At 35.9% G+C, this 19,969-nt stretch overlaps 1 protein-coding gene across 2 annotated transcripts; it reads left to right on the top strand.

The window, feature by feature from the left end:
* Positions 1 to 57: 57 nt before the first annotated feature.
* Positions 58 to 19,274, top strand: anne (anne boleyn). 2 transcript variants are annotated; one of them, XM_069044173.1, is made up of 12 exons: positions 481 to 1,181; positions 1,717 to 2,007; positions 2,081 to 2,307; positions 2,361 to 2,545; positions 2,784 to 2,930; positions 2,988 to 3,427; positions 12,556 to 12,732; positions 12,783 to 12,910; positions 12,963 to 13,163; positions 13,220 to 13,916; positions 13,973 to 14,410; positions 17,580 to 19,274. In XM_069044173.1, the coding sequence occupies exons 2-12, from the start codon at positions 1,914 to 1,916 to the stop codon at positions 18,989 to 18,991; spliced, it is 4,146 nt and encodes a 1,381-aa protein (XP_068900274.1). In that variant the 5' UTR covers positions 481 to 1,181; positions 1,717 to 1,913; the 3' UTR covers positions 18,992 to 19,274. The 2 variants fall into 2 exon arrangements, with proteins under 2 accessions (XP_068900275.1, XP_068900274.1); XM_069044174.1 differs by lacking the exons at positions 481 to 1,181; positions 1,717 to 2,007 and adding an exon at positions 58 to 226.
* The last annotated feature ends 695 nt before the right edge of the window (positions 19,275 to 19,969 follow it).

Genomic DNA, 19,969 nt, shown 5'->3' on the forward strand with positions numbered 1-19,969 from the left:
TGCTTTATTACCAATTTTGATACCGGCGATAAGACCCCACCTTCACGACATTTTAATGAGTGTGTTTCAAAACTTCACATTCTTTTCAATGTTTCCTAGATAATAGTATAATTGTTGGTCGACGTAGCTACCTGTTCACTGTGCAGCAGCATCACATTCACATTGCCGCACTTTCACGTTAGCTCTCGTTCGGTATCTTTGTCAACGAGGAACACTTCATGGACAGGTGAGCATTTATGTACTAAAAAACCTAGAATTCACGCATTAAAACCGCAATTCAGGTCATGTAGAAAGTAAAACTGCCGCAAGTTCAGTGTCGCCTCGTACAATGTAGATGTATTGTTGTATTTCATTTTTCAACTGTGCTGATATAACTGTATTTATTTCAACTTCATGAGCAGGTGTTTTCTTCATTTTTAACAGTGCGAGTTTCAGATGTGTTTTCAAATTTAGCGCCCCGGGCGCCATTTTACGAAGTGTGACGTCACGAAATTCCAATTACCGTGTCTGTCATTCGGTTGATTCACTTCACAGTTCCCGATAGGTTTTTGGTGTGTGGTGTCTTTTAAAATTTGTGGTCTGATTAAAAATATCGACAACCGTGAATAATTCCATGTGTCCTTCACGAAAGCGTTTAAAATAACCAGGATCAAGAGTCAGTGTAAAGTGCAATCTAGTGAGCGGCGGTCCCAAAGTCCTTGAAGAATTTTCGAATTGTCGTCGTTTCAAGCATGAAAATGAAGATTTATAAGGTTTTAATATTAAACGAGATCATTAGAAGCCCTTTGACTGTGTTTAGTAGTGAAAGATTAATTTAAGTCGGTGATTGTGCAAAAGTGAGGTTAGGTGACGTAACTTTGTCGACGTGACTTCTTCACATTAAAACTGATAAATTTTCGGTGTTTTTCGTCGTTAAATGTTTGCTAATTTGATTATTATGTGTACGAGTGATTTCAATAGGTACAATCGTATTAGTTACTTGAGCAAGTGCTTGGATAAAGTCAGCGGGATCGTTACGAATAAGATGCATAATGTAGAGTCGAGCTTCGTCACGTGCAGCATTGGATACAGGGCGAGGAACGATCCTGGCGACTGACAAAAGGACTTCGAAGGCTGCCAGGATGGCTATTTGACATTGACTTGATGCCTTCCCCCCGATTGATTTGATGTTTGATGTCCAGGTGAGCCCCGCTACCGCACAGGGGTAGATCACGGATCGAAAAGGTGACCCCACGACGTAAACCTTGCCCAGTTACTAATTCCATGTCATTTGGACACTTTCCAAAAATCATCAAAATTCAAAAACTCCTGTAATTGATATTCCTAAGTTGTTGCATAACTTCGCGTCACACACTTAAACGCCTCCTGATTTAATTGGACAGTAATAATCTCACTAAAGTAATTTATATGTATTAACAAATTTGGAAACGTTTGAAAGATAAAAATCCCAAAATCATTGCTCGACTGTAAACAAGGTGAGGATCGTTATTTCCAGTTTGGTTTGTTTAGAAGAAGTGGTTTTTCCAATTTTATTTTATTTAAAAAAATCTGGATGCGTTTCTTCTAGAGATTCTACATTTTCTCTTGTCTGTCTATTAAAATGGGGTATTTTCTTCAAAAGCCATTTAATTTGCAGTACGTGGAAGAACTCTTTTGCCGTGATTTACTCCCCGTCAGCCACAGTACGGGCCACATACTCACTTAAATTTTTCGCAGATTTTCGATAATTGTCCTTACCGTGAAGATTAGAAGTCGGTAGTTTGGAAGTGAGCAAAGAAACCGAGACGAAATGAACTTTAAAGGTGGAGAAATTCGGGCAAAGTTAGCAATATTATCAGTGTGAAACGTACTTAAGTTTTTCGTTGACTTAAACTGTGCTTTATTACTTAATCTCAGTGATTTAATTGTGCAATATGGCGTTCTTCAAGAAGGACTACTCGAGGTTCTCTTGGCGGACCAAGAAACAAGACAAAACCATCCAGGAGCAACATGCCGGTTTGCTTAAAGGTTAATAATAAGTCGATCTGAATTGCGGTTGTCGATGTTTTTGCGTTGTATTTTAACGATCTTCTTCGAGTAGGTACCATGCACCCGCCTGGCTGCTTGATGTACATAAACAAGGGACAGGATGACGAAATGGAAATATGTTGCTTCAAGACGAGCACAATCAAAATAGTTTTTACGTACTTAGTTACGGTACTTACAGGTGGCATTTTGCGACTTATTTTTCATTGGATTCCGCACTGGTACGTTTTCGCAACGTGTAACAAATGTTCGATCGGTGAGGCAGAGAAAATACTAATAAAGGTTCAAAATTGCGACGCCGATTTGACCCAGTTGCTGATTTGACAATTTTTCAGGAAATATTCGGTGGTAAACATAAAATCTATCATGTTAAACCGTTGAAGGTGTTGACACCTGAAAGTGTGCAGAAATTGAAAGATGACGATGAGAATCTGCTCAATTCTCACCACGTGACGGTCAGAGAAAATGTGCCCACGCTGTCGGTGCATTTCGAAAATGGAGAATTCAGAGAACTGGATAAGTATGTAATTTGTGCATTTTCTTTTATCAATTAAAATAGCTTTGAACATGTTTTTATAGTGAGTAATGTTTGTTCAACCGATAAAATACAAATCGTTATGATTGCCCTCTACAATGTCAAATGTTAAGGCCACGGTATTTGTGAGAAATTAAACCATTTAAATATGCCACGACATAAAAATGCACCAAAAGCGTGTTGTACGAGCCTCGTATTTTTATCTTTGTTTCTTCTGTTAAAGGCTGCTGATGTTTAACTGTAAAAAAGTTACGTACATTTGGGACTCTCGCAAGCATGAATTCGTCAAGTTGAGAGGTTTGGATCAAGGTGTCGCTAGCGACGTCTTGCACAAGAACAAGGGTTTGACCGGGGGAGAGCAGTTCACCAGGTTGGACACCAATTCGATAAAATTAACCATTTGACTGATTTTTGTTTGTCTCAACAGGCGATTGGTGTACGGCTCGAACAAGATAACTGTGAAAGAGCTGTCGATCGCGACGCTTCTCTTCCTGGAGGTGCTCAATCCGTTCTACATCTTTCAGATAGGGAGCTTCATCTTGTGGTTTCTCGACGACTATTACTATTACGCCGCCGCCATCATCACGATGTCGGTTTTCGGCATAAGTATGACCGTCAGGCAGACGCGTAAGAATCAGAGGAAACTTAAATCGACGGTGCACAGTTCGGACGTGTGCACGATTTTGAGGAAGACCCCGAAGGATCTTAACGGCGGGGGCGGCGACGTTACCTATCAGACTGAATCGATCTCGACGGAGTTGCTGGTCCCGGGGGATGTTTTGGTGATCCCGTCGCACGGATGCATCATGCACTGCGACGCCATTTTACTTACAGGGAATTGCATTCTGAATGAGTCGATGTTGACCGGTGAGTCAAGTGACAATTATTTAATTACGCATTTTTATCGCGGGTAACTAAAAGGTTTGACATCAATTTGTTCAGGTTTACGAAATACAAAGAACGATCCGTCATGATCAGCATTACATGCATTAACGCGTTGCGTTTTATCGTATTGTGGTGTCAGATTTTAATTACGACTGATTTATTTCGGGGAATTGATGTCATTGGCGATTTTGTGAAATTTTCGAGGCTAAATAGGTTCGACGGGCGAAGTTAAATTGGCAAGTCGGATGTTTTTAAAATACATTTTGTCGAAATCTGAAGAAGTTATTTTTGTGTCTCTGGAAGCCGCCATTTTAATAAGGTTATTTTCAGACGTTCTAAATGTTCTATTCCCAAATTAGTCGATTTACGTGAATTCTAAATGATTTAGCTTTTTTCTGGATTGTTGGCAACTAACACACTGTCGTGTTGAATTTCAGCTGGAAGGACGTTTTGTGTTTAAATAACATGTATGATATTTCATCGCACCTTATCACATTAGGCTGCAGAAAATGCGTTACGAAATAGTTGTTATAAATAGGAATAAACCATATCAAATACCGTTATTAGATAACAAAGAATGTTTTTCTTTGAATTTATATGAATATTTTTATGACAAATAGAAGAAGTTTCACTGTTCTATGATGTAGCAATGTATTGATTCCTTAAATATTGGAATACTTACATCGAAATTTTTAAAATTGCAAAATTTATCAAAAAAATAAATTAAAAAATGACCATTTTTATTTTATTCCGTTTAGTACATTGGTAACACGAAAATCAGGTACATACATAATTATATAATCTCCCTCACTTTAGTGATAACTGATAAGTTTATTAGTTCGGTTAATCTATGACGTCCAAAAATCATTTAATCTAATCATTCTAGGATTAAAAAAATTATATTACTGGTACAAATCGGTCCATTAATAGTTACTTCTGCAACTAGTGAGTAAAGTAATACTTTTTCTAACGAGAAGGAAAATTTGCCGCACGAGCGCAGCGAGTGCGCAGATCCGCCGAGTAAAAAAAAAGATACTTGACTAACGAGTTGCATACAAAAAATTTTTGGCGCCTGTAAGTTTAAATAACAATTTTTTCGACACTCAAAATTTGAACATTTTCTCCTGTGTGAATCCGTGGACCTTTAAAACGCTCGTTTTACTCACGTTTTAAATTGGCCCACATGCCAAAAAAAATCCCAATTTACATACGAACTCGTTAAAAAAAACTACCAATTATGAATGAAAAATTTTATAATTGCGTTAAAAAATGATACGCTATGGCATTTTTTTTAACGCTTCTTGACCGATTCAAAAATCGCATATTTTATGACCGCAAACGAATGAAAAAACTTGAGAAGGTGGAACAAAGAATCGCAGGGACCCCAAATAAATCCATCCGGAGATTAACCCAAGAAACTAACCTATCATTTGGTACAGTTCAGCTTATCCTTAAAAAATATTTGCACTTTTTTCCCTATCGTGTGTCTGTTGTGCATGAAATTAAACCCATTGACAATAACCCACAACATAACCTCTTTGAAGCGGCGTTTTCACCGTTGAATAAAGGCGCGGTAGTTTTAAAACTCATTGTTTCATTGCACTAGGTGAGGAAATTCTTTTACAACCGACAGGTCACAAATAACCTAACTTTTAAGACTGACATCCACCTGATATCTGATATTTGAAATCTTAATGAATTGCCAACTGAAATTTTTGGTCACAGCGAACTCTTTTTTTTTCGATCTCACGGTATTTTAAACAGGTGGCATACTGACAAATTGTAGACAAATTTGACAACAATTTCATCATTCATGTGACAATTTCAGTAAAGCATTATTTACAGTAATTTTTTTAATGTGACAGAAGAATGATGTCCAAAATTTAATGATCGTACAGTTGGCTTAAAAAAAAAACAGGAAATGAAATTTGACCTAATGTGAATTGGAAATTTAATTTGTCAATTTGTGTCTGTTTGACAGTAGTATTTCTGACACATAAGTGCAGTTTTTTAACCTAAATTCTAAAGGCCGTTTCAAACTATAGAAATTTAATAAAATCTGACAGAACTCTTTCTGACAGTTCCAGTTTTTTTTAAGCCAACCGTAATACATACTACATGTTAAAAATTACATTTTGGAAAGTAACCGGCCGGTTACTCAAAAGATCGCCACAGAATGTCCAATTTCACAGGGTCATTATAAGTGATCGTAATCCAAGTAAGCCATGCTCATGTTATGAAATTTTTGCCGCTCTATACAAACATAACTTTAATGCGGCCTGAACTGTAAATAGTGTCAAATGTCGATCCACGGTTTTGTTGGAAAATAATTAGGGGAGTCAATATCCGAGGATTTACCTTCAGTTTTAACCCCAATTTGGATCCTGTATATTCGGCTGTTCGTGCCGACTTATTAATAACAATTGATTAAAAACAATTTTTAACTAAAAATTCTGAAAAGTAACCAGGGTCTAGATACTATGAAGAAATTAGGGCAATTAGAATAGTTTTTAAATCATTTTTGATTTTCAATTCTAAAAAACAAAACTACTTACCTATAATTTTATATAATATCGTCGGCTTTCTTTAAAAACCGTGTATGTCTAATTAGCAAGATTTTTCAGGAGACACATAAAACTGTTTCAAATTCTATTTTTTGGTGCTTATTCTTACACAGTTTTTGAATTCAACGACAGAGGCGACATTGCCGACATACGAGATTTTAATAGCAGTTGAAAATCACAGTTTAACTTTAAAAAACGTTAAAAACAAAATTCTAGAAAATAGGACTTACACGGTTTTTAAAGAAAGCCGACGATATGTAATATAATTTTTCTTCAAACGTCCGTAAAATATGACATTGCACTGCTGCATTGATAATGCTAAAGTGTCACTTCATTGTCATGGCATCTAACGAGCTGACCAGCGTCCGTGAAGTTATTATCTCCGCTGAGGGCGTCCGTGAAGTTATTATCTCCGCTGATGAGCGGCTATAAAGTAAACTAGCTAAATCATTTGAAATTCCTACCTGTTTTCTTAACATGTCTTAAATAATTTGTTATGAAGGTTTGAAGAAAAAATAGTATGTACATATATGTTATTCGGAGCAAAAATGGTTTTATGTGCTTTGGCCGCAGCACATAAAACTTCATTTTTGCTCCTCATAACATAATACGTAATATATGTACATACTACAATTTTGAAGTAAAATTTATCATTTTCCCAAAAAAAATCGTTCTGTAAGGTATTCATTTTGTTCATTCATCGTTTAGATAATAGGAAGGTGTATCAGAAAGTGAAGAAAAAAGTGGGGGTTGTTATTTAAAAAATTGTGCGAGCGTTTTATTTGAACACATTAAATAACGCAATTATAAATTTTGTTCCTTACTTTTATCACCAGACTGTATAATATGTATACTTGCGTTTTTGTATTGCAAGACAAATCAAACGATCAGTCAAATGATTTATGACAAAATATGGAAAATTTGTTGATAGAAAAATTGTTGCGTACAACTCGATTGACGTCAGTACCTGATAAATCTGCACATAATCTTTGGTCGAGACGATTTATTTTTAATTGCATTGATATTTGATAGCAAAATCCTTATTTTTTTTCTCACTACCTAGCACCAACAATTTTCTCATTTATTACTATTGATTCTCCATCGGAAGCTGATCAGGTTTCGGCGTTGGCAATTTTAATAAATGTATCTGTAAAAAATTCTTTTTTTCTTCGACACTTTCAGAATTTGAGAATTTTCTCCTATGTGAACGGATTTTGATAAATGTCACAATTTGTCAAAACGAAACGTCAAGCTAATTTTAAAGGTTTTAAGCGATTTGGAGCCTTTAAGGGGATCGTCGAACAAAAAAACGTTGTATTCAACTCGTTTTTGTGTAAATTGGGCCTTTTTTGGCACTCGTGGGCCTACTATTACATGATTACATTTCTATACTGAAAATGCAATAAAAGAAATGGTTCTCGTAAATGGTAGTCTTGTTTTGGAAGAAATCTCGACAAATCTATTACTAATTGATTAATGCTTTATCTCAACGGTAAAACTCATTTTACCACTTATTCTGGGATAATTGTTGCTTACAATTATAGTAAGCGCCTGTAAAAATCGAAAATAGTTATTTACATAAAAGTCACGAAAATCTCACATTACTGAAGAGGAGCTAAATTGAAATACGAGGTACTTTGTGCCGAGTATTTTAAAACTCCGAGTCAAGTAAGAGATTTTACTGTGTTTTGTATTAAATTTTTCCGGAAATCGTAAAAAAAGACGAAATTTACAAATTTTAGAAATTTTTTTTACAAATTCCACAAAAATCAAGTTTGTCAATTTTGTTGGCAACTATAGTTACAAAGTAAAAAACATCGAAAAAATTTATTTTGCGTCTTGTAAAGTCTGCAGTACTAGTCCGGAAAATTCAATTTTCCTGCGCGTAAATAAGCAGGAAAGTGTTGTTTCCAAGACTATTTCCGGAAAAGTTGTTTTGTAGGTTAACAACAGCACATCGTTGGCGTTTCTTTGACATATCCGCGAAAAATTTACTTACCAGTGGCGTCGCGTTTGGCAATTAAATTAGTAAATTACCCATTCTTACAAATTAATGTAAAGTGTTGCCTTTGTTTATCTTATACATTTTCTCCATTATCAGATAATAATAAAAAAAAATGCACAACTATAATTCCTACGTCTAAAATTCATAAGGTGTAATTTATTATAAAGTAGCATTTGAGACCACAAATTGTCTCCGCCCATGCATTAATGCTTAGGACCGGTTGCACCAACGTGAGTTAAATTTAACTACAGATTAAAATATACGAAAACATTGTTATAACAATAGGTAACTCAAGTAACGAAGCATTTTAACCTACAGTTAACTTAACTGGCGTTAGTGCAACCGGCCCCTACTTGCATAGAATTCCGCTACGACATGACCGATAATAATTTGCAACACCTTCTCTGATTTGTTTTCTTTTTGATCACATTGTATAAGGTATTGCTGTAAAATATTTAATGTTCGTAATATTTTACAAAACCTGTTATCCTTAATTCGCTTTAATTAGAGAATCTGTCACAGGTGATTCAACTTATTTTGTTGTCCTTTTGACTAATTGCAAATACCGATTGCGACATGCTACTAGGAACAGAACATGCTCGAACGAATTTATCGCTTGTTGAGTGATTGAGCGGACAGGAAACCATATTGTGGAAAGCGAGATATCCAGATTATTTTTTTTTTCACTTTAGAACTCGATAAAATTTTAAAGTGGACATCCAATAATTTATTTGCATGTCCAGCAATAGCCGCAAAATTAATTGAACGCTACCTACAATGCTGCTAAAGACTATCTATTACGTCTTGACTCTGGTGCTGGTAGCCCGCCGCAATATACGAGTATGTATTGGCAAATTGATTTTCTCTCAGAGTGAGTTCAAATTGTTTGATATGTATTCCAGTGATATGACATTCACACAGACCAAAGCTTTCAACAATTTGTCTTCAACGATATTAGTCCATTTAATTTGTGCGGGAATTATATTCAGAAACTATTAATTCTTATAATTGGGTCGGAAATGTTCGATATGTAGAAATGCTTTGTACGGTAAAATATTTGAATCGTCCGATAAAATATTGCAAACGCAGGAGTGTAGTGATCGATATTTAAATAGCTTTTGCACTGTAAGAGAAATAAATAGTAGGTGTATTTCGGGCGATTTTTAACCGTGAAAATAATGAACGTTTCATAAACACGGGATGTTTTTGAAATATGTACAAAAAAAAAAAAAGATAAATTGTGACGATGAGTTGAATTTTTTTTTCGAGATAAAAATAACAAAAACAAACTGTCGGAAATTTCCAGTACGTTACTGAATTAAGTAAATTAAATGGATTAATAATGTAGTCCTGGTTACTTAGTAACAATAATAAAAAAATTATTGTATGCTAAAGTAATAAAATAAGGTGGCGGAAATGGGAGTGGATAAGGTTAATTTATCGACATCATTTCAGATAGATAATAGTAATTTTTAGAATTTGCGTCTAATAGGTCTATTATTGTATTCAATTTGGAGTCGTTTATAGCTATCTATTAAAGCACTCGTATTTTAATAGATCTCTAAGAAAATTTGTATCAATATTTCAGTGTATTATTGTCATTTACACCAAAAAACTTACAATGTTAATGTTCAAACTTTACTTTAAGATAGTTGCATCCGTTACCTTGAATTACCAATTAATACAAAATTCCCTGGAATTTGAAAATTTAATTTTTTTTATTTAAAAATTAAAAACAAGGGTGTAAATTCTAAAAAATAACATAAAAAAACTCGTTTTATAAGGGCTTTGGCGCACTCTACACCTGGGACTCGTGCGCCAAATCAACCCTTATAAAATACGTCTTTAATACATATATTATTTTCTACTTTGGTATCATAAGTAGTATATTAAAAGACAAGTTTCATAAGACCAGTCTTGAAGCACGAATTCAAGATTAAAAAACGAGTGGCGTGGCCACAAGTTATTTTAAAGAATGAGTGCTTCAAGGTCTTATGAAACGAAACGAGTTTTTTATACTATTTTTTGTAATTTGCTCTTTTTAAGTCGTTTTTAAACAAAAATGTTTACTTTCCTCGATTTAGGAATTTTTGTGGCGGTTGGTAATGTCTTAATTTTAAAAGTGAAAATTTGATCAAGTCTTCAAAGTCGCCTTTTGTTTTATCCAAATTCTGTCACAAAACACGAATATGGAAGATAATCTTTTATGTACGCCCGCTGAAATACGTGAAATTGCTAAAAATAGGGTCGCGAATTTGTTGCCTGATAAATCCTGATAAATAATTCTTTGCACATTTTGTAATTTAAACTGACAGGCATGACGAATCAAGCTTTGCCAACCTAAAAATTTTCGTAAAATGTTCGGTGAAATAATGGCTATAAGGACATTCCAGATGATGACGTAGCGTTCGTTAATATGCCTATTAGAGAATGAAAATGGAGGCAAATTACAAAAAAGTACTTTTGTAATGTACCTCTATTTTGATTCTCTAATAGACATATTAACGAACGCGACGTCATCATCTGCGATGTCATTATAGCCGAACATTTTACAAACATTTTTAGGTTGGCAAAGCTTGATTTGTTCTTCATCTCAGTTTAAATTAGAAAATGTGCCAAGAACAGGAAGTGCCAAGTGGAAAAATTTGACCGTATTTTTAATTTTTTAGCAAGGCAAAATTATGTTGATTATCTTCCATATTCGTGTTTTGTGACAGAATTTGGATAAACCAAAAGGCGACTAGATCAAATTTTTACTTTTAAAATGAAAATATTACCAACCGCTCCAAAATTCTTAAATCGACTAAAATAAACATTTTTGTTTAAAAACGACTTAAAAAGGCCAAGTTACAAAAAATAGTATTAAAAAACTCGTTTGATAAGACCTTGAAGCACTCATTTTTTTAAATAACTCGTGGCTATGCCACTCGTTTTTTAAACTTAAATTCGTGCTTCAAGACTGGTCTTATGAAACTTGTTTTTGTATATGTATACTATTATTATACCAGTTTTATACGACACAATTTTGTCGCACGCGTTTTTGGGAGCACGACGAGTGCAGAGAGGAGTGCTATAAAGCAAACAAGTGCAACAAAAGTGGCTTTAAAACGAGTGTAATACATACAATATTTTTTCTATTTTGCCGCTATTTTAAATTAAAGAAAAGTTCAAAACATAATGCTAGGAGAATTATATTTGGCAAATATAAAGGGTTGGTAACACTGGAACTAGACGAACAATTCAAGTTTTGAATTTAAGGTGTGAAATAATCAATGAAATAGTCACTGCCAATATTAAAAATGTAAGTAAATGTTCCTGAAACCCTCGCTGAAACCCGTTTGAGTGTTATAATGACTGTGTTAAAGGTGCAAAACAGAAAAAAAAAGTTTGCTGAACCTTTTGAAACCCTCATACACCTTACACTTTTTTTGTACGCGTATTTCAAAAACCTGTATTTTGCTCGATATCTTTTTATTTTAGCACAATACATGCTCTACTTATGATAGAAATTTAAAAAATGAAAGTCAAGTAGTATGCCCAATCGTAATGTTAACCATTACAATTTTATAACCATTATAATCTATTATTATCGAGCGTTTACTGTTTTTGCCGTTCGTTAACTCTCCACTAACCGGTTACTTTTTATATCGAGCTTTTATTGGGTTCATCGGACATTTACTATATTCGTTCAGCATTTTATCATATTTATAAACCGTGCATCAATTTTAGCTAATGAGCGTGTTTTATTTTTATCGGGCGATTATTGCTTTTTTTCTACTCCTATTGGATAATACTGTAATTATGAAAGTGTTTTTCATTGGATAACAGGGATTCATTACCTATGGCCCGTTGAATAATAATTTCAAAACTCACTGCAAATATCATAGCAACTAGCTTAAGTCCAATCCCGAATTTTAATGCAGTGGTATGAAGTTTCTGTTTGTCTAACAATGAAACTTATTTATCGATTTCTCTTCATAGTCGTAGAAAAAAAAATTAGTATTCAATTCGCGGATAATGGCTATTACTCGTTCGGATGGATTACGCCACTCGCCTGCGGCTCGTGACACAAAATCATCGTCACGAGTAATTGCCATCATTATCCGCTCATTGATTAACATACTATTATCGAATATTTTCGATCTTTATTTATCAGAAATTGAAATATTATTTCAAGCGTTTTCTATTTTAATCGAAAATGAAAATCTGTAACTTAAAAGCAGCCTACTGTGTGTGTTGTTTTTTTTTTTTTTTTTTTTTTTACTTTTAGCCCACCCGTTGGTGGGATAGTTGACAACAGATTGTCTTAATTTATTCTTAAGAAAAAACAACGGAGCAATTACACTTCCAGACCATCAAAAATATCTTATTGTTTCATTTTTATCTGCACTACTTTGTCCCCTTTTTATGAGAATATAATTTTGGAAAAACTTCAATAACCGTGACACTACGCTTTTTTCAAATTTGTATAACGTTGCATCATTTGCAGATTCTTCGAGAATTTCTTTCGGGTTTCACTGACGTGAAATTTTTCTTTGTAGGAGAGTCAGTACCGGTTACAAAAACCGGGCTTCCGAATTTGCCAGACATCATATACGACCCCAAAGAGCACGCCAGACACACCCTCTTCTGCGGCACGCAAGTCATCCAGACTAGATATTTCGGCAACGAAAAAGTCCTAGCGGTGGTCGTGCGAACCGGCTTTTCCACAGCTAAAGGTAAAAGATGATACAAGAGTAGAACTCGAGACAATTTTGTATGATCGTAGGCAGCTTAGTCCGAAGTATTTTGTATCCGCCACCGGTGGATTTCCGTTTTGAGAAAGAGTCGTACAGGTTTGTTATGTTGTTGGCAGGAGTGGCCATGATCGGTTTCGTCTACACTGTTATCACCAAAGTAAGTCTGTGTGGTAGTTGCAATGAATAGTTGAGCAATTGAAATATTTTAGACCATGCGAGGGGTGGCTGCACGCGATTTGATCGTTGAAGCTTTCGATCTGATAACAATCGTGGTTCCTCCAGCTCTTCCGGCTGCGATGACCGTTGGACGATTTTATGCCCAAATCAGGTTGAAAAAGAAGAAGATATTTTGTATATCGCCGAGGACGATTAACGTGTCCGGCTCAATCGATTGCGTTTGTTTCGATAAGGTTTGTCCAATCGGGTTTTTGTTATCATGTTTCTTAAAATAAATTCGTGATTCCAGACTGGAACTTTGACCGAAGACGGTTTAGATTTGTTGTGTGTGGTCCCCATCAAAGAGAAAAACTTTCACATGCCGGTCAAAAGAGTGAGTTCGCTTCCCTACGACGTTTTCGTTTGCGGTTTGGTCTCCTGCCACTCGCTGACCATCATCGACAAACAAATCATGGGCGATCCTCTAGATCTGAAGATGTTCGAGAGCACCAAGTGGGTGATGGAAGAGCACGACATTGCCGACAACAGCAAGTTCGACATGATCTTCCCGACGGTGCTGAAACCGCCGAAGAACCGCGAAAATCAAAACATGGACGACCTCCAGATCGGCATAATTCGTGAATTTCCGTTTTCGAGCAGTTCGCAAAGGATGAGCGTGATCATTCGCAAGCTGGGGGCGCAAAATTTCGAATACTACGCCAAAGGTTCGCCGGAAATGATTCTGAATTTCGTGACGAAAGAGAGCGTCCCGATTGATTTTCACGACGTGCTCGAGAGCTACACCCAAGAGGGTTACAGAGTCATAGCGTTGGCTCACAAGGAGTTGAAGTTGTCCTACGCGAAAGTGATCAAGGTCCAGAGGGATGTCATCGAGAAAGACATGACGCTCTTGGGGTTGATAGTGTTGGAGAATCGACTCAAACCGGAAACTACGCCGTGCATTCAAGCCCTGAACGACGCCAGCATTCGAGTGATTATGGTCACAGGTGGGTTCGTCTCGAGCATGTTCGAAGAGCCAGTTTCATTTGTTTGTCTTTTGCAGGTGACAATATTTTGACAGCTCTGAGTGTGGCCAAGGACTGTGACATAATAACTCCCAGGCAGAGTGTGATCACGGTTAACAGCGATAACAGCAACCCGCCCCAACTTTACTACACCCTTACCAATACGAAGAACAAAACTCCGAACGAGTACAGTCTGATGACAGATTCGGCGAGTGTAGTGAGTCTGGATACTGTCGAGAGCCAAATACAAAGTCTCGGGACTAACAACACGATGAAAACGATCGAAATGAAGAAACCTCACAGTTTGTACAACAACTATCGTTTCGCCATGACGGGTAAGGTGTGGGGTGTGGTCAAGGAATATTATCCGGAGTTGTTGGCGAAGTTGGTGACGAGGGGGAACGTGTTTGCGAGGATGTCGCCCGAACAAAAGCAACAATTGGTGCAGGAGTTGCAGAATTTGGGTTATTGTGTAGGTAAGTGGAAGTTGTTTGTGTAGATCGGTCAGGCAAATTTGTAACTTTCGAAAGCGAAGGGTTGGAAAGGTAATACATATCAGTTAAAAAAATATTGGTAATTTGTTTTCAAGTGAACGATGCTATTGATTAATGTTTTTTAAGACTTTGCCCAAACGGACACGAAAAACATTAATCAATATTCGTGCGCTGTCGGTTTTCAGGTATGAGGCCGAAGTTTGAAGCACGAGGCGTCAGCCGAGTGATGCAAAACAGGTGAAGTGATCTGATAGCCCTACTCATAAGAAAATAACTGTTACTTTTTTAATTTTATTTTTAAATACCCCAAATTACTGTTTGAGTTGGTAATAAAACTATGGTGACTTTTTTGCGTCATGTGAATTTGATAGATCGCCGAAAATTAGGTCATGTGTGAAGCAAAGCAACCGTTTATTAAAAAATGAGAAGTTTTTAAAAACAAACAAAGTAGAGCGAGGAAAATTTATTTAATTTAAATGTTCTGCTCCAAATGACTCCAGTTACCAATAAAAAAATTACAAAAACCAAGACGTTTAAATTTGAAATGTGTCAGCTGTCAATAATGACAATGAAACAAACACAGTCTTGCCAATTTCAAGTAATAGTTATTTACAGAGCGCCCAGAAATGTGGTAGCAAGTTTTTCAATTGGTCCCGCAAGATCGACACTTTTTTACAGAGACCTTTTTTATGCATGGCAACGCCGCTATCTAAATTGAGATAAATAAATGTCAAGAATTGTCAAAAGTAAAACATTCAAATTTAAATTTTATTGAAAATGTTCAAATTTTAGTGCACAAATCGGGGATAAAAATTGTTCGGAAAACCTCCTTTTCTTTTGAAAAAATTCAAAAACTGAATGTTGCAAAATTGAACAAATTTTTGAAAGTGCCATCTTGTAACACTTTGTGTAAAAGTTGCTACCACATTTCTGGGCGCACTGTACATAATTAGTGGGATAAAAGCATTTTTACAGGACTCGAGTGTGAAGACTGCACGTAGCCTGTAACATGCTTTAGCCCACGTGTTATGTACATTTTATCTACGGCTACTAATAATGATTAATAAAAAAAAACAATTTTTCCAAAAATTGTTGTTTTGATAATTGTTAAATGTCAGTTTCAATCGTTTTCATTCAAAATCAAAGCAATTGTGTTAATGAGAATTAATGTTACAGTTGCAAACGTGAGGAAACGTCCATTTTGTGTAAATTTAATTGACGTTTTCGTCTTTCTACGTCATTAAAAACCAACCTTACAATGCAAATTTGCCCTAGTTTCTGCTGCAGAGTAAAAAACACCGCGTGCGGGAAATTTTCCGCATTCCGAGGATAACCGGGAAATACCGATTTTGAGCCTATGAATACAAAAATAACTATTACAACATGCGATAAAAGTTGGTTTTTTACATTTTTTTAATTCCTTTTTTTGTATAAATATTTAAAAAAAAAATAAGCTTCACTATTCACATATGAAAAAGATTCACCAACCACCAGTTTACACAAATACACGCAGTTGAATTTTAATTTACGCCAAAACGGCTGAAAATAGACATACACAGTGTTAATAAAAGTGGCCTTAAAATTAAATTTTACGTTTGTATCTATTTTTTAACGTCCGTCAAAAAAGGTGCAAGTTTTTTCATTCGTTTGCGTTCATAAAATATGTGATCTTTGAATCGGTCAAGAAGCGTTAAAAAAAGTGCCATGGCGGTTCATTTTTGCACGCATTTTGCCTTAAAAAAAGTGCCGTAGCGTGTCATTTTTTAACGCAATTATACAATTTTTCATTCATAATTATGTAGTAGTTTTTTTAACGAGTTCGTATGTAAATTGGGATTTTTTTGGCATGAGTGGGCCAATTTAAAACGCAAGTAAAACGAGCGTTTTAAAGGTCCACGGGTTCACACAGGAGAAAATTTTCAAATTTTGAGTGTCGAAAAAATTGTTATCTAAACTTACGGGCGCCAAAAAAATTTTGTATGCAACTCGTTAGTAAAGTATCTTTTTTTTACTCGGTGGATTTGCGCACTCGCTTCGTTCGAGCGGCAAATTTTCCTTCTCGTAAAAAAAAGTATTACTCACTAATTGTTGCATAATAGTATATTAAAAGACAAGTTTCATAAGACCAGTCTTGAAGCACGAATTCAAGATTAAAAAATGAGTGGCGTAGCCACGAGTTATTTTAAAGAATGAGTGCTTCAAGGTCTTATGAAACGAGTTTTTATACTATTTTTTGTAATTTGCCCTTTTTAAGCCGTTTTTAAACAAAAATGTTTACTTTCCTCGATTTAGGGATTTTTGTGGCGGTTGGTAATGTCTTCATTTTAAAAGTGAAAATTTGATCAAGTCTTCAAAGTCGCCTTTTGTTTTATCCTAATTCTGTCACAAAACACGAATATGGAAGATGTATCCCCGCTGAAATACGTGAAATTGCCAAAAATACGGTCACGAATTTGTTGCCTGATAATCAATAATCCTCATAAATAATTCTTTGCACATTTTGTAATTTAAACTGACACGTATGACGAATCAAGCTTTGCCAACCTAAAAATTTTCGTAAAATGTTCCGTGAAATAATGGCTATAAGGACATCCCAGATAATGACGTCGCGTTCGTTAATATGTCTATTAGAGAATCAAAATGGAGGCAAATTACAAAAATAATTATTTAGAAATTATAGTTGCCATTTAAAAAAAATGAAGTTTTTAACATTTTGTTATTATCAATTTTGAAAAATTGCAGTAGGCGTATGAAACATTAAAAAAAATGTCACTAATCGCGCAGAAGATCGGCCAAACCTTTAGGAATTCAATAATTCAATTAAAAAAAAAAATTATTTATTTCCTATGGTTCAGGAGTTATACATTTTTTAATGTATGTAAGTCCTATAATCCCGCTTTTTTTAGCGTGATGCGAACGATTTTAGCGTGTCGCACTGGCCGGGAATAAATAAAATGTATGTGCTGTGGTGCACCTAAAGAGGTTTTCACTTCAAAAAACGTCACAACCTTTTATAGTCACTTAATATGTATTTCTGTTACTCTTTTTCTTGTTTCTTTTTATCTGTAACGGATTGTTAATTACATTTCCCATCTTTACGATCTCGAAGAAATTCACGAGCTTCGTTTTTTAACATTATATTTATTTTCAGCGATGTGCGGTGACGGCGCCAACGACTGCGGAGCCCTGAAAGCCGCGCACACCGGAATCTCACTGTCCGAAGCCGAATCATCTGTGGCCAGTCCTTTCACCAGCCGAAACGCAAACATCTCTTGCGTGTTGAACGTGATAAAAGAAGGTCGAGCCGCACTGGTGACCAGTTTCGGTATTTTCAAATACATGGCCGCGTACAGCCTGTGCCAGTTCGTCTCGGTCCTCATTTTGTACAGCATCGATTCGAACTTGACCGATTTGGAGTTCCTCTACATAGATCTCTTCATCATTTCGATTTTCGCATTTTTCTTCGGACGCACGGAAGCATACTCGGGCAAACTCGTCAAGGAGACGCCGTTGAGCAGTCTGATGAGTCTGAGCCCCATCTTGTCGCTGTTGCTGCAAATGTTGGTCGTGATCGGGATTCAGGTGACCGCCTTCGAACACCTGAAAATGCAAAGTTGGTACGAACCGTTCAACAAGCACCCTCACGAAGAAAAAGACGACGTGGGGTGTCACGAGAATTTCGTTATTTACACGGTGTCCAGTTTCCAGTATATTATTTTGGCTGTGGTATTTTCCAAAGGAAAACCGTACAGGAAGAGTGTTGTTTCGAATTACGGTTTTCTCATCGCTTCGATCCTGATGGTCGCGTTTTCTGTTTACTTAACCCTGTGGCCCGCAGAGTTTTTGATGTACCATTTTGAACTGGTTCTTCCGGAGGACTTCATGTTTCGTATATATTTGTTGGGTTACGCGGTGGTCAATTCCGTTTTGAGTCTCTTCATAGAGCTGGTGTTGATCGACTACCTCGTGTTTAAGAAGTTGAGGTTCAAGTTCCACAACATCGACAAATCCAAGCGGAAGTACTTGGCGATCGAGCGCGACATCAATTTGGACACGAAGTGGCCGATTTTGACGTCCGATTTCAAGTCGGCCGCGAGTCCTCTCAACCCGTTGCCCACGTGCACGGCCGAAATTGTCGTCGAGAAGGAGAACAAGTTCGACAAGAACCACGTTTTGAACAAGTTGTACGAAGAGAGTGCGGATTACAGTCCGGGCAGACGCAATTTGCAGAGTTTCATTCCTAACGGTCAATTAATTCAAGATGATCTTCCGTTTTCGAGCTTGCCTTCAGAGTCTAGTCCTAGTTTGAGCGAGACTTACAAGAGTTTTCCGAGTGGCAATACTAGTTATGACTTGGCCAACTCTCAAGCTAACATAGCTGAGCTTCCATATGATTCGGTGGCGATCAGTATTCCGAGTCCGGGGAATGTCGATTGGGGGAAAGACGGCATTTCGAGCGACTCGTCGCAGAATTTATCCAGTTTTAATTCGTTCGGTAGGAGCCCCAAAAATACTAAAGATAGCGTCAGAGCTTTAGAAATGAATAATTTAGACAATAGGTGAGGATTAGTTTTATGTTTAGGTTTAAAACTAGGACCATTTAGCTCAAAAGTATTAAATGAAACGATGTGTATCTCTTGAAAATGTTAACCGTAGAAAGTAGTAGTTGTTGATGAATTAGAAGAATTTGTTTAACTTATCCATATCATCTAATTTAGGGTTTTATGGCTTTACTAAATATTCTCTATGTTCCTTTATTTTTACAATTTTATAAGAGTACTTTTTAAACATCACCATGATTTATGTACTTAGAGAAAATAAAACTTGTTTATTTTTTTGCGGAGAATTGCGTAATTTTAAGCTGCGATGACCTGAGTCCAATCCCATCTTAAAATGATCTAGGTCGGAGATGCAGCAATTTTTAATGTAGATACTACGACCACATAAATTCGCCCAGTGGCGCCTCAACTGCGTCTCGGTCTTCAATCTCTGGGCTTAGCACAAAAAGACTCACTTCTGGTCTTAATGATATAATCCACGATTTTTTAATTTTAAAACAATTATAATTTTTAACTATAATATTGAAAATTTTTGAGAGTTCAGTAAGTTTTCAAATTCTCCATTTCCAGAAAATTTGAGATTACCTTCAATAATTTTCCGTACAGAAAAGTTTTACACAAAGGACAAAAAAAGGAAGAAATTGTAATAAACAATTTAAGCATTTATTGTAATACAATTTTTTTACAAATAAAATCAATTTAGGTAATTTAGGGTATTTTGTGACAGTTGGTGATACCTTTATTTCAAAGTTATATAAAGTAAAATTTTAAATTTGAAATCTAGACAACATAATTGTCATTTTTCGCAAGTGAAATTGCAATTACAGATGAATTATCCAGAAATGCGGCAAATAGCAGAGAATACCAAAGTTAATTTGCTGCCAGCAATGTGTGTTACCAACTGAAAAAAGTTCCTAGATTTCGGATGTGTTAATAGCTTATTAACGCATTCAAAACGAATGCGTTAACAGCTTTGTTAAAA

The sequence above is a fragment of the Tenebrio molitor genome, chromosome 4 (genome assembly GCF_963966145.1).
Source record: "Tenebrio molitor chromosome 4, icTenMoli1.1, whole genome shotgun sequence".
NCBI classification, from domain to species: Eukaryota; Metazoa; Arthropoda; class Insecta; order Coleoptera; family Tenebrionidae; genus Tenebrio; species Tenebrio molitor.

Bases quoted from the DNA above. Each gene is read 5' to 3' on its own strand.
- anne (XM_069044173.1), top strand. From the start codon at position 1,914: ATGGCGTTCTTCAAGAAGGACTACTCGAGGTTCTCTTGGCGGACCAAG. The intron at 12,733-12,782 runs GTAAAAGATGAT...GTATGATCGTAG, and splicing joins CGGCTTTTCCACAGCTAAAG to GCAGCTTAGTCCGAAGTATT. The intron at 14,411-17,579 runs GTAAGTGGAAGT...ATTTATTTTCAG, and splicing joins GAATTTGGGTTATTGTGTAG to CGATGTGCGGTGACGGCGCC.